At 38.8% G+C, this 15,562-nt stretch overlaps 1 protein-coding gene across 1 annotated transcript; it reads right to left on the reverse strand.

The window, feature by feature from the left end:
• Positions 1 to 5,075: 5,075 nt before the first annotated feature.
• LOC143469299 (zinc finger protein 703-B-like) lies at positions 5,076 to 10,164 on the reverse strand. Its single transcript, XM_076966948.1, has 2 exons — positions 9,180 to 10,164; positions 5,076 to 6,855 (listed from the first exon to the last, which is right to left on the reverse strand). The coding sequence occupies exons 1-2, from the start codon at positions 9,243 to 9,245 to the stop codon at positions 5,593 to 5,595; spliced, it is 1,329 nt and encodes a 442-aa protein (XP_076823063.1). The 5' UTR covers positions 9,246 to 10,164; the 3' UTR covers positions 5,076 to 5,592.
• Between the last annotated feature and the right edge of the window lie 5,398 nt (positions 10,165 to 15,562).

Consider the following 15,562-nt stretch of genomic DNA (forward strand, 5'->3'; position numbering starts at 1 on the left):
AATTATTAGAAGACCTTAATGACGATTAATGTGCTTACTGCATGGATAAATAGTTTTCATGTATTAACCTATATAATTGAAATGACAGAACTGAGAGGTAAAGATAGTTTGCTGAAAACAGGCCAATCTTTTAATAGTCCGTGTTTTGATCTTAATATTTGCGTGAGTAATTATCAACAGATCATTACCGGCTTGCTGTTTTATTTTTATTAAAGTAAAATAAAACCAAACAGTAAACGTTAAGACGAATTCATTTTTCATCGTTTGAGGCGACTCGCGGTCGTATAGATTGATTGCGAACCAATGGCGTAAATCCGATATTACTGTTTTTGGAGTCAAAGGAATTTCTGGTCGTTCTTCATATATGCCAAACAGAAAAGTTCTGAAAGCCGAAGGCTTTAATCCGACATAAATACATCATACATATTATTACATAAGCACAAATGGTTGAAATCGTTCGCCATAGATGTTTGCGTTTTTTTGCTGGGTTGCTCGCTGTGGTTTAGATTGCAATTAAATGCGATATATTTATTGGAGACAAAAAGCTGTTGAAATGATATACAGCACACAGTACATGTCCTTGAATAACTTGAAACGCAACCGAAATGGTTTTATTATTGCTTTTGATAGTTTACAGCAACCCAAGCGCTATTTTTGTGATGTATTAGCCTGTGTTGTTACGCAACCCCTACACACGTTTAGTAAACTTTAGCACGTCACGCAACTTCAGTTAGGCGATGATTGATTTGCTGACAATAAGCCACCAGATTTTCCGCTCACTACATCCTGTTATGAAATTCTCGTATAAGGATAAGGAAAAGGTTTGTTGTTTTCACAATCAAATTTGCTTCTATCGCACAGTTTCATTAACAACCAAGCGTCGGCATTTTTAAAAGCTAAAGCCTACGCAGAGTGATATGGAGTGACTCTCGTACATAGACACGTATAAACCAATTTTTACTTTTTATATAAGCGTTCAGCAACAGGCTTAAGTCACCGCAAACCGTCACTTAAACAGGGTACCCGCTACCTGCGTAGGAGGCCGATTTAAGTGATAAGAACGTTCTAGAAGTAAAATGAAAGGCCTTTCTTTAAATCAGGTCCATACTTTGCACCTACATCTATCTTGGAGAAAGATTTTAATGGAAGAGTTTTAAACAAGCGATCTTGCCAATAATCTAAAGGTGCCTTTCTCTTACTAGCTTCAGCTGGAAATATACTGCACTTTACTAAACACAAAGGCCATAAATTGTACACGGCAATTTTCCTGACAAGTTTGTCTATGATAACGTTATCCACTTACACAAAAACGCTTGGAAAACGTTAACTTGTCTAGTTTTAGCCAGAACGCTACTTATGCCAAAAGCTAAGAAAAATCAGTAAGATCGCGATAAGATTGTGTCGCATAGCGTATGTATGGTTTTCACCTTTTCTATTTTTCGCAGACTTTTTAGGATGATCGTTTTTGTGTTCAATTTCAGCTTATTTATACAACATTTAAACCGTGATATAAACAACCAGTCATAAATGTTTGTTCGGAGTGAAGGGGTGTTTATGTTATCAGCCTCAAAGCCATCAACGCGCATTCGCAAATCTTGTTTCACATTAAATAAAAACTAAATTCGCAGATAAAAGCAAATCTGGAAACAACCGGTCTGCAAATCATAATTAGTCTCAGTCATATTGCAGAAGAAGAGCCATGTATTTGCAAAAGAAAATGTTATTGTGATAACTTAACCTATGCCGCATTCACTGCGAATAATGGGTACTCTTTATCCCATGACTACAAAGCATATTTACGAGCTTTGCCAGGCAAAAAGAAAATGCTTGGCATAGGCTCGACTATCGACATACCACATACAAAAGAAGTATGCTGGTCTATTTAAAAATAGCCTATGATTAGTGATTAATTGTTCAGCGAATCTTTGACGGAACGTGGAATAGCTGTCAAATCATCACGAAGCTATATGATGTTTATAATTTAATCAGGCGCGATGTTTCTGCTCATAATTTTAAACGTCGTGATAAACGTGCTCATTAAGAGATTTGTCTGATAACAGAAATCGGTTCCCCGTTTTTATTGCTTTTCTGCCCCGCTTTTGTCTAGGGAGAAATGCCCTTTGTCAGCTGTGCCACACGCTGTCAAAGTCAATTTGTTTGACTGACTGCACTACAAGAAGTTCTTGGCACACTGGTACAACGCTGTATATACGAGTTTTCGTTGCCGTGCTGACAAGGTACCCCAAGAGTTCGTTGTAGTTGTAATAACCAAATAACTGCCTTATCTACCCAACATCACGTACGTGGCAAAGTGCTTACCCTCGATATTTGTTGTTAAATGGATTTCTCCTGCTACCCACACTAATGAATCTAAACAAACATGTCGATTGCTTTAAAATGACTCACTCATTCTTTAAATTTTCATTGTAAAATATGCGAGTAAATGTATTATTAAGAAAGCTAAGATTTACATGTAATGCAAAAAAAAGTCGAAAACAAAATGGGCTTCATAATTACTTTACTTATATTATTTTATGAGTTTGTAGTACGTCATGAGTTACTTATTATATCTTTTTGTTAAATTTCCTGAGGAGTGTTCTAGAAAATTGCTCTTACGTCAGGTAACAAACAAGTTCTTCAGTCTTGGCAACGTCTCATTAGTGTTAAGTGCGAAATTTCGAAATTAAACGGACCGAAACATGTGCTTAACATGATTCGACGTTGATGTTACCTTCCCGTCGAATAAAACGCGACATCGCGCTATCACTGCCAGCTTTATTACGACACTTAATAATTTGATGTCGTAATCGCTGTCATTACGTTTCAACGACAAATTAAATGTTGGTTTTTGGCTTGCCGAAGTTCAACAGTACAGTTTTTAACTACTACTTGACTTATCATAATTTAAACACCTTCTGGTGCGGTAAGCATGGTAGGAAATCACACATACGATACTGCTGAAAACCTTCGAACAACGAGCCAGCACATTAGCAACATAATCTAACTGGATTCTCTCCGTTCTTACCTGGGCTGATGAACAACTTGACAAAATATTTGACTGAAATATATTCCAGTTAACGACATGACAAAACAGCAAAGATCAAAGATTTTTGGAAGCGTAAATCGTTTTGGTCGCTTTTACGACTCGCTATTTTATTGCCAACACAGGTAGTGTAATCTGTAGCAGTGTCCGGGTAATGTCACTCTAAAAGCTGGGTGATAGCCCAGAAGTAAAGTAGAAAAATAATTACGATAAAACCGTGTAGCGCAGAGAGAGAGAGAGAGAGAGTAAAATTTTACCATTTGTCTACCTGCCTTGTCATATCGTACCTTGACTTGTCCAATCGTACTTTCACCTAAGTTACTTTGCGAAAAAAATAGAGGTGTTAAACCGGGCTTCTGTTAATTAATTATACATGAGCGCATGACAGACGTTGCACTTACTTTGCACAAACTGCAATCTTTTGTATTCTACTAAACTGCACATTGGGCTGATAACCTTATTCGCCTGGACCAACCGAAAACATTTTTGGTATTATTATGCAGTATACGGGAGTTACTGTAATGTATGGTACACACTGTTTCACATTTAAATGTTGTTTAAATAGAAGACACCCGCTGTTTCTAACATGTACTGTCGTACTGTGGTGGTTACAGCTACAGTATCCATGGAGTACAGTTTCACCACCATTTTCCAACTGCATTAAATCACGTCTATTGTTCTCAGTCTGGTGGTGCCTTTAGTGTAAACTTTGGTGAAAACCCTAAGCATTTAGTGATTCCAAACTCCAATAAGTTAGAGACTTCAGGTTTTGCATTGGTTTACACGTCAAGTTATTTTCCGTATTCGTGAATTGGATTTATAAATAAAATCCCTTTATTGCGTTGTATATTGAATTCAAAATCTTTCATCTTTACAGGTAGCCTATAAAATATCAGAGGGTTCGCTAACTGGGATTTAACGAAGCACTTTGGTAACTATGTCCTACTTATGACAAACAACAGGGAAAACCTGGAATTTTTACTGTCAAAAACTTAAAATACCTGGATATCATTTTTCTAGTGCTTAGCATAGTTCTATCAAAGTACACAAGGTCAAATGACTCCATACAGAAGTTTGCGAATGGAAAATAACAATTTCACAAAATGTTTTCCATGTCGGACAACTTTCGCTAACATCTAAACAGACGCAATTGTATTATCGTCAATTCTATAAAAACTGTATTTGGTACATATGCGAAAGTACAAGATGTAAGCTATATATGCTATATTTGTGAATGAATAAATACACTGTAAGAAGTCTGAAAAAGTCGCAAGCGTAAAGATAGCTGTATTTGTATACGTATATGGCGAAATACAGCCTTCATTCCTGTGGAAAACTCATAATTTAATCACTTTTCAGGGTCAATGATTTTTCTAAGCTTATACGTACTCGTATGACTTGAATACGCAATCTAAATTAGACCGCTATCAGTTGTATAACGAAGCATTGGATGTTATCATTAATTAGGTTTAATATGGGATTTGCGTTGTTTTATTTTCAATTGTTATTTTTGCTGCTATTGTTTTCAAAAAGCTAATGAAGGTTATTTCCTATATCAATCATATGTACATAAGCCTAGAAATCTTTGCTCCCTTGCGTAGAACAACCTGTCAAATTTTAAATTAACCCACGTTCAGTCATCTTATCGCCTTGCCATCTTCAACAACAATCAATAATGCGACTTTACCTCGTTAAGACTGCATCCACACATAAACCGGTTGTTTAAAGACAGACTCTACATTATTTAAAGGTTTGTATACAATCGTTCGGGAACCTCCTTATGATAAAGATAAACTCTTGTCAAAATTTTGATACTTACAAGCTTTCAAAAATTTATGGTGATTTTTTTGCGTTATATTTTACTTCAAGTGCGCCAGGATGTATAATTGTAAATTTTCATCGCGTCGCAAATGTCATCATCCATTTTCTGTGTTAATCGCTCAACAACGAGGCCTAATCTTTAAAATTGTCCCAGCGTGCAGTTATAATATCGTGAATACAATTGCAATCCGACAAACAAAAGCAAGGAAAGTCAGGATAATAAGTTTTATTGGCGTAAATATTTTAAAATGAAGAGAGGATAAAAACAACTATTCACATGTCACAATGTCCAGATCTGCAAGTTAAACACATACAAAACAAGGAAAAATACGGAAAATAAAACAGTCAACAGAAATACTACAATAACATTCAAATTTTCGTATAGCGGAAGCAGACAAAAAGGATACTTGTAAGCACGTTAAGAAAACACCTTTTAAGCAGACAACTTTTGCACCTTTGCTCAAACTTTGAATTTAGAAAAGGGATTTGATAAACGTATGCGACTGCAAAATATTGATCAAAAGGGGCGACAAATCAATAAATCAGAAAAGATCAAAGGATTTTTTCACTTCTTGAATTTCCATCAATTGAATTAGATTCTTTACCGAACAATAAGGCATTTATTCAGGATGATAGAACTTGTCATGTTTGCATTATGACCAAATAATAGATTGTCGCTTACTATCAGCTTTAACTAATAAGGAGAAAAATTGCAGTTCAAATATTTCTCAAGGATACGAATATCCTGACGCAGCGGCGCCAAGCCTTTGGCCGTACAGGGCAAAAGGTGAACAATACGGCCCGACACCAGCCGCTATTGGTAGCGATGGCATTCCCGACAACTGGGATAACATATTCGGGGTTTTGTATGGGTGATATCTGCTAAGGGGGCTCTGACTCCTCGATAGGAAATTTGTAGTCAGAGGAGTTGAGACGTTTGGGGAAACCGCGGCAAATGCCGCTGCCTGTTGCGAGAAGTAGGCAGCGTAGGGATTGGTTGCCTTGTCCAGTCCATTCATTAAATAGTTAGAGCCGGAACTGGTGTTAGTGGACCCGACCGCATGGGTTCTTAGATGGTTGAAAAGTTCATCTGCCGTGGCAAATCTCTTTCCACAACTCCCTGCACCTACATTTACCCAGTTGCAGACGTGGGGGGTTGAGTCGATCGCCGCAGCGGCAGCGCTTCCGGTGCGTGCTGTTGCCGCCATTAACATCTGTGCGTAAAATGGGTAACTACTGGCGGGATTGGCGAAGGGGTAGAAGGGTAGATGAGGGGATTTTAGTCCTTCTAAACACGGATTACCGGCTACATGAGGGCCTTGACAGCCAATGCAATAAGGATCGTACATCGACATCAGTTGTTGATGTGGTGATGTGCTGATACCTTGCGTGGAGTGCAGGGACTGATCAGTTGTCGAAGAGGTGGACGGACATCCGCACGAGCCGCTTAGTCCCCGTTGGTTTGTAGGAGATGATCCTGAGGGAGATCTGTGACGTATCGATGACGTATCAATCTTCTGCTTCGATTCGCCATCATCAGTCGAGTGCGCGTGACGTCGTTTGGCATCGTAGCTGATGGATTTCTTGTGTTCAGGCGCAGCATGTGATGTTGGCAGTGATTTGATGTCATTGTTGCGAGGCTTTGAAAGATTGTGGGGTTTGGTAACTTCTGGAGAAGCACGCGGTCTTTTCGCGGGTGACACGCACAGATTGGTCGGCGACTTCTCTCGCTTCAATTGCTGCCCATGACGAAACGAGAACCTCTCATCAGCTCCCGAAGGTGACGTCGAATGTTTGGGCGACAGGGAGGTTATCGGTGGACTTCGCGATATGGACGTTTTATGATTTGGAGGAACGACCATTGATGTCTTCTTCACGTCATTGACCGGGCAAAGTTTGGTTTGCATAATTGTTTTTTTTCCGGGTAACTCCTTGCCAATGGCGCTGCAGGTTTGAGCTAACAATGCCAATGGACTGTTTTTCGCATCCAACTGCAAACAAAGGAAAAATTATGTCAGTACATCGATCATACTAAATGGCCACCTGTGTGCGTGACCGCTTATATCATAAAATCAAAATGAAAAGTAACGTCTCTTGCAATTTTCTTTTATGTTTTAATGTCGACTTTACGTGTTTTTCAACGACTTTCTCTTCTGTGGTATTATGCTGTAAAATAAAGCGAACCATGGCAGTTGTTTTGAGCTGGTCAATAATTACGAGCGGGGCGCACAAAACGCTGGTATTGTTACGAGGAAATTATTCATTTTTACATCAAACAACGGCTAAAAAGAAGTCCGCCCTGGCACAATGAAAAGATATAATAAATCCACATGGGAATGCGCCAGAGCAGGTGTAAAGGAAATTTATATCCTGGACAGGGCCAGATCAAAGAGACCGACAGAGATTGACGGTTTATGGCTGCGCGACTAAACCGATAAAACACCGGGTTCAATCGTAAATTTCGGGGCTAACTACTGACAACCAAAATGTCTGCTATGTGACGTATTCGCCAGTCATTACGTAATGCAAACACATCGGTGCCAAATATCTTTGACAAATCACTGCTTTTTGTGACATTACAATGAGTTTTTTAATAGATCAAAGGCTATTGTCCGCTCTAACAATGGCAAGGGTAGACGCCTGGCGTTATCAAATATATCATCACTCAATAATAGCTTATTTATTCGGCTCTATTCCACTTTTCATCGAGCAATAAATGCGACGTTTTGTCAAATGCCAAGTCCACGAAAATCGAAATCACTCTTCGGTTTTGCGGTCGATGAGCGATGATTGACAGTTAAAATGAAGGCTAGATCAAAGTAGAAAGTGCTGTTGGTTAGGCGGAAAACATTGCAGTAAAATCGAGAAATACGTTTGGTGATGGCGCTTTGTCATCCGCCCCGTTTACCACATTTGACGGATTTGTATTATTTGCGGTAAGTGCTCACTTAGGCGCAAAAAACGTCGCGTAACTTCTACCATGACCTCGACCAATGCAAGCGTCTTAAGGCGTCATGTGTGGCAAGCCCATGTCTCTCTTAGCGATAAGCGAAGCGTTAAAACGATTAATGGTATCAACAGGCGTCTGGCCATTCTCAAAGAAAGAGGCATTTTGATGTAGGGCAGAACGACCAACAAAGCGGTGTCGAAAGAATCAGTCAAACGGAAGAATACCAGGTGCTAGTGATATAAATGTTGACCAAACACAAAAGATTCAACCAACGTACCACCATAATAAAAAAAAATACGGTGTAAGTGAGCAAATTATCGACCAGTTGGGCGACTGGCTGAACCATCCTAAACTAACCATTTCCTTTTTATTGGTGCGACCGTCATAAGATGTGACGGATTTTCAAGATATAAGACCTTTTTCGTTAATTAAAGCAATCTATATAATCATCATAATGTCGCAAAACACGACACGAGAGGAAGCGAGTACATTATATCATGACATGGTGCGTCGCAAGAGATATCGTAAATCACATATAAATATCACAAACACATTAAATCGCAAGCCACGTCGTTGCGTGTAAGGTTCCATATTGGGCGCTGTGTGAAAGCATCAAGCAGATGAATCTCCCAAGCCGCCAATGCTTTTTGCCATTTTGGTTTTCGTTTCATTTAAAACAACTGCCATTGGCAAAACACCTTAACACTCGCAATGACCCGACCCTAAATGTTACGATTACTTCCTAGCTGTTGTGGGAGTGTGTTTGAAAATAGTGACGCTTCAGTGTGATAAATGCTTGGTAATCGAGATGGTCTTACACTCTTCTGACGAAAAGCACCATTCGATAATTTATGAGTATTATTGTTTCTCTTTCGCGGGGTCAGGGAAGGGTTAGAACAGCGCGAAAGCTCATGAATTCTCCGACCATTCGCGGCGGTCAAACTATTGCCAGGGTCACATCAAGGGGTTGTTATTGGGGTCACCAATCGGTCAGGGTTCTCTTTTAGATGCAATACCTTCGTACTAGCCGCTGTTTGCGACGAGACGCGAAAATCCGAAAAGCTCGGCACTTCTATTTTATTACTATCGGCGATCAATGCTTGACAGGTTAACAACACAGTCCTTCTCCGGAGGTCGTTAGGCTTTAATTCAAGTGTCAAACCAAAGCGACCTTTTTTAAATTACATTTCATGTCTCTTCTGCGTCCGGGGACAGCGTTAATACCACAGAAAATGTCAGTCAACTAATTACAATTTGTTACAGTCCAAGTTTGACGTAATAAAATATGGTGCAAAATATGAAAATAACCTAAATTTATAGTATTATGCTATTCAAAAAATTGTAACTCATTGTATAACAACTTACTGTTGGTGGACCCGGGGGTGGTTGAATGTACTCCGAGCGGAGATATTGTTGCATTTTTCCCGCCATTTTCTGATCTGAGACTCGATGTCTTGTAAACGGAAGAATTACGTATTACGAAAGCAAATCAAAGAATGTTAGTATCGCAAACTTTTAGATCTAAAACATAAAAATCTGATTGTAACTTAAGCAAAATAGTAAAACCTCATTTTAGACCAACTGCCCAAAACGCATGTTTCATTGTGATGCGTACGTGGCTGGATAGTAAGTCTCGGGCCCACGTCTATATGATTGTCGTACACATTTGTAATACTTTAACAACTGACAAGCGCATTCGCTGTCAAGGTAAGTTACATGTGTCGCATTGACAAATGCAAGTCACAAAATACTTGCTCGGTAGTCAGCACTTCCAGCTGCAACATAATGACAGCCTGACTCTGCCAAAAATTCTGTCTACGTGCACATTTTTCTGGGGGACTCAAACATGTCTTCCTGCAAAATATTACTGGAAGTCATTCGCAACACCGAAACACCGGATGAAGTGAATATCTGCTCGCCGTTTCAGCCTATTTTATATAAGCGAGGCCAAGTAACGATATCTAAAATAAAAGGTGTCATCCTGTAGTGCTGTCATGCTCTAAACGCCTTGATTGTCGTTTACTGTGAAGGTTTTCTTGAAAAAATCGATACGTTTTTAATCAGAGTGTTACTCCTGCCAATTTCAGCTTAGATTTTTTAAACATTTTTTGATTTTACTGATAAAAGCGAATTGTTGTATCGTAATAAATGGAAAAACGAGTTATAATCAAATGATGTTAGACATACAAACCATTTTCGAAATTTTTAAGCTTTGGATAAACTTATCTCTGACCACTAGCAGACTGGCGTTCTTCTCTGAACACATTTTCGAATATGTGTTAATTACATAAATAATACCAAAGTTAATAACTTTCAATACTAAACTCCCATATTTAGCCATCACTACAGGACTCAAAATAGCCGCACGCACGCCCGACGTTACTAATAAGCCATCTGCTACGACGTGTTGACTTGCGATTGTATACGCGTTAATATGTCTACTCGCCCTGCTCGCTTCGCCTTTTTTTCATTTTCTTCGAATGATTGAAAGCCCAGTTTCGTTTTTTTGCCTGTCTCTCAACTCATGTGACAGCTCTCATGCCACCAATAGATTTAGAGCTTGAACCGACGCGGAAATGCGATTGTCGAAACAAAAAAAGTCTATCGACCCGTACGTTGATGGTGATGCCAACGAAAGTGCTATCCTGTCAGCTTTATTAATTTTTACCAATAAAAAACGCCAATTAAGCTTTTTCAAGCCGAATATTGTATAAGCCGTTTAATTTCAAGGTACGATGAAGCAATTTGTTACTTGCATTTTTTTTACTGGTAAAAATTTTGTTTTGCCATGATGAATTTTGTGGTTTACCACGAAACAAACAAGGTATTTTCCAGCGTACATGCACTTTAAACGTTGCGAAATGAAGTACCATACGTGTTCTGCCTATGAAAATGTGCTGCGACCTGTCAAGTGCTGTACAACAATATGTTCTAGTCAACATAGCTGTTCACTGTAGGCTAGATGTTGACAAATAATATAAAACATAAAGATTTCATGTAAAACACCTTGCACAAATTTAACCGGTACACAGACCCAGGGTGGCTTGTAATGTGCAGGTTGTTGGATGTCAATTGCTTTGATGTCCATTAGAAAAGGGCAGCTTGCATTTTCATTCCAATACAATGAGTTCACGTTTGATGTTAGAAATCAATAATAACATCATCTGCGGCCGCCAATGTATTTTCATTTCAAAAACGGACACGCAAGTTTCAACACAACCTATACATAAGGTATAAGTGTGTAAAAACAATAAAACGTCAATCAAACATCGATGTTACCAGATCATGTTTTTGCGACATATGGTCAACATTACAATTGTACGCTTTGTCTTGAAACCATTTCATTTTACAACCGACGATTGAATTTCTATGACCGATAACATGTTGTTGCTATTGCAATTGTTACACGCACTTTCTTTTCCGCCTTGTTCATTTCACTAAAGCGATATCAGCTGCCTATTCTAAAACAACAAAACTCCCAATACAAGAATAGCCTGTAAAAGTCCAAATGGAAATAGCTTCCTGTCGAGGTTAGTTTGTAGGCCTTAAGTACCAAATTGCAAAAAAACTTTTTATAGCCTTTATTGTGAAGCATAGTATTGAATGGAAAACGTCTATAGCGTTAACTATAACTTCCGAAGCCTTTCCAAGCCATTTACCGGTTGCTATAGCGTACTAATCTTAGTTTTCCATTTTAAACTACTCTATTTTATTTTTCAAAACTTAGCGTTTTCGCTTTTAGACAAAACACAAGGGAATGAGGAAGTGTCAGCTTAACTCATTGCTTTCGGAGCATGTTGCAACAAAACCGAGCGCTGTATGAAATACAAATTTTCGGCAATGTGCCATAGACTACACTACCTTATGAGAAAAACAGGTTCACAATTTTCCGGTTTTCCGGCACTCAACATACTAAAAGAAAAATAATCGAGTTATGTTTAGACTTTATAATGCGAGATGTTTGGAACATTTGGAACATAACTTTTTAACCGCATAGCCGTAACAAGTGTTCCAAACACCGCTACATATTTTTATGTTACGAGATTGCACGTACCCACTGTATACCATTTTAATGTAAGCTGTTTCGACAACTAGACCGTACATTTAACGACTTTGCCTTTGATCATATTGGACTTCTATTGTATATGAAGCTAGAAGCTAGTGTTAGATTTTCCCCCAGAAATTACCTTAAGTGCTATTTTTATCTGATTGAATCGGTTATTTTTGGCAAAGTATCCCAGTAGGTGCTTGGTCCTAAGTTTCTCAAGTACACTTCACCGTTAGAGGCTACAAACTGTTTTTTCTTCTCTTAAACAGATGCTTTTACAACCTCAAACAGATTAAGCCACTAAACCGAACCTTAATCAGCCGAGTGTAATGACTGTTGATGGCCATTTCGGCGTGGAAAAGTGCATTGGACAAGTTTGTTTAACATCCTGGTGCAACAGAAATATCCTGCAAAGCTATTTTGAGTGTTGTATTTACGTCAACACTTTCGAGATAAACAGGAGCGATTAAATCGAGCGGGCTAAGATGAATAATCTCTAAGTGATGATTTCATAATTATCGTTACTTTGCGATGTGCGAATGTGCCACGTTACGGTAGGAAGAAGGAAATTTATCAGGACTAGATTTCTTGTTTGTTGTCAGTCAGCCATTTCCTCTAAAAACAGTTGCTACCGAAAAGAGCTCTTTAGCCCCTTGTAGCGACCGGAAATTGGAATTTTTGAGTGCTACAGCTTGCGGGGATTTACGAGGCAAAACGACCAATCCGTCTTTTCGTGTCACTTGAACAATGAATCACAAATCGTAAAAGAGATAAAAGAGGAGCTCACCGCTCTGCTTATCGCATTCTTAAAATAACAGGCACACTCCCCACCAAGAAGGCCCAGATGATGATTGATTGACAAGGCGGCCCTCAGCTCTTTCCTCTGTTAATTCTCTCTTTTCCCACTCGCTTCTCTCTCGTTTGAACTGTTGATCTTTTCATACGGGGTGTAGTGCTGTGCTGTGACACTTGAGACAGTTTACACAGCTCAGCCCTCGCGCGCGGCCTCTTAATCGAATTTTCAACAATTCGTCTCACACCGATTCCTGTCAACATTTTCGGCTTCTGTTTTTCTTATCAGAGGTGATTTATTTCCAACCACGAACGAACAAAAACACTTGTCCGGACGGACGTAGTTTCGTAATACCTCTTCCAATTTTAGTGCTTGTCGAGATTTTCGCTTACCCATTAATCAAAAGGTGCGTAAAGTCCAAGAAAAACAAATGTATAATTATCACAACACCATCAGATATGCCCATTTTTCTAAGGTTATGTTTGTAGTGCGCCTCATGGTTTTTAATTCGTAATGATAGAACAAGGCATCTTTTGTCGGGAAAGCAATTTGTATAACCTCCAATTGTTCACCATACTGTTAATGGCTGTTCAAAAAATCCAAATAACATTATAATACCCAATTCGGAATTCCCAATGATTGTGTCGGTACATCAGGTTATTTACAGAATGTATACCGCAAAAAAATTTCATTAACCCTCAGCAAAGTAGTTTTATAACTACGACAACGAGCTGCATTCGCAAATTTAACTTTATTGGTACAGTAGCAGACATTTCCTAACATATACTAATATTGTTGGTTTAACAAGATTTCGTTGCAGTAGTTGTGGAGCTCTTGCATAAGCAAGCTCCTAGACATGTTTATACAGTTGTTAGTTCAAGTATTAACAGAAAGGATTTATTGCGCCAATCCAGAGCTCTGTTTTTCATTCAAGTGGCGCAAAAATGGTCGGTAGACAAGTTAATCGCTTTTTAAGCCTGACGCTAAACGAATACTTCCATCATGAGGCAAATGATTTACTCGTTATGCATAAATTAGCTGTTCGCTGTTGTTTCGTGGTAATGGGCCATAAACATACAAGAGAAAACGACATAGAAATTTAGGCGACTTGGAAAATGGTTTTGTAGACAGTTGTATGCATTTACGATGATAACGAACACGTTAATTAGTTATCGTGTGGCTTAAATAAACCCAGTAAATTAGGAATTTGTCTAATTTTGAGCCTCATTTCTCGTCAGTCAAGTACGGTTTTTGATTACGGTGTCAGCGTAAATTGCAAAATATCACGCGCTTCCTGGCTTAACGCGGTAGCAGCAACTCGCGTATGTGTGTATACTAAACCCGAAAAATAATACCATAAATAAACCAAAGGTTCGATCTTCGGAGTAATGCGTATGGAGAAAGGTAAAATGTGGTATTGAAAACAAACATGCCCGGCCTAAACTGACAAGCATCCAATTTATTGATGACAGCTTTAACAGGGTTGTTGACAATTGATGACAACAATGTTTTTTCAAACGATTTCTCCGTACAACTTAATGAGCGCTTTAATAGCCATGCTTTTATACTGGAAAGTTTTACGTTGTCAAGAATACGTATAGTTTTGGACAATTTAAGTACATACGTATTTTCATTGACACATGTACTTATGATAAATTATCCTGCATTTAAAAGTTAACATGCCAATTCTTATCGATCCGCATGGCTGTTTCACGACGTTTCTTTGGTGCTGTCACATTTGCAGTTCTATGATGTAATTACTGCGGACGTGGTTTAACAAAAGGTTGTTTAGTCTGTCAAGCGTGCTTTTCTGGGAAATTAAGCCATTTGCGGATGAAGATGTCATGCCGCTCATCGTTTTGGCAACTTCCCTCGGAAACTATTTGGTTACAGTTATACGTTATAGAAAGAATACGTGCGCTTTGATACTTTATCCTAATTTGACAATATCGATTAAAAATTAGCAATACTGATCGTGCGGGACTTATTCAGATTACCCCAAGGATTCCAGCAAGTCACAAAATTGTTTTGGGCCAAATTGTCGTCTGGACTCAACTATAACACAGTATAGTAGTTTGGTATACAGGGGAGCGTTTTAGGTATGCCACGGATTTGTGTTTTCAGATTAATTTAATAGCTTTTAAGCAATTTCACAAGTATTCTCTATTCAGTTCGGAAAAGAAACTACAAATTCCTGTCACTGCTAATAGTTAATATCACCGTTTCCCGCTTAGTGTCCGCCCCACAGCAGACATCTTGCGTTTACAAAATAAGGAAGGGCAAAATTTCGACCTGACCTAGCTTAACAGAGCCAGGAAGGTTGGATATAAGGTTCATTTGTCGTTGACGTTCGCACTTCAACATCAAAGTCCAGCTGGCAGCCCCACAAGGTGCTTTGCATCTCAGATTGCCAACCTTGCACGTTTAAAGAACCCACCACAAAAAAGGTTGTCTAAAACGTTTTAGCTTCTTTTTTCAACTGGCGTAAGCGGATTTTTAACGGCATTTACACTGATGTCTTCGCTTGTCTACATACCACAAGTCGCTCCTCGCACTATCCACTGTACACTGATAGGTCCGGCTTAATTTTAAATGATTGCTGTCCACCACTCTAAGAATAATCACGGCACACTCCATTAACTGCAAAGGGTCACGGTTGCCATTCAAAACAAAATGGTTCTTTGAAGTAAAGAGTGAACCTCGTTCATCACTTCAAGATGCTCAATGTTCTCTGTAAAACGAATCGTTAACGTTTGTATGTAAATCATCAATCAACGGCCTCGTTTATTTCGCTGACAGTTTGACGTTTTTAGGTTCAAGAATCTCACGAACGACTTGATATAAAACACCTGCTGCAACTATCCGCGATAAATTTGTTCAAGCCCTCTTCTTTTATTGTCCATTTCT

The sequence above is a fragment of the Clavelina lepadiformis genome, chromosome 8 (genome assembly GCF_947623445.1).
Source record: "Clavelina lepadiformis chromosome 8, kaClaLepa1.1, whole genome shotgun sequence".
Classification (NCBI taxonomy): domain Eukaryota; kingdom Metazoa; phylum Chordata; class Ascidiacea; order Aplousobranchia; family Clavelinidae; genus Clavelina; species Clavelina lepadiformis.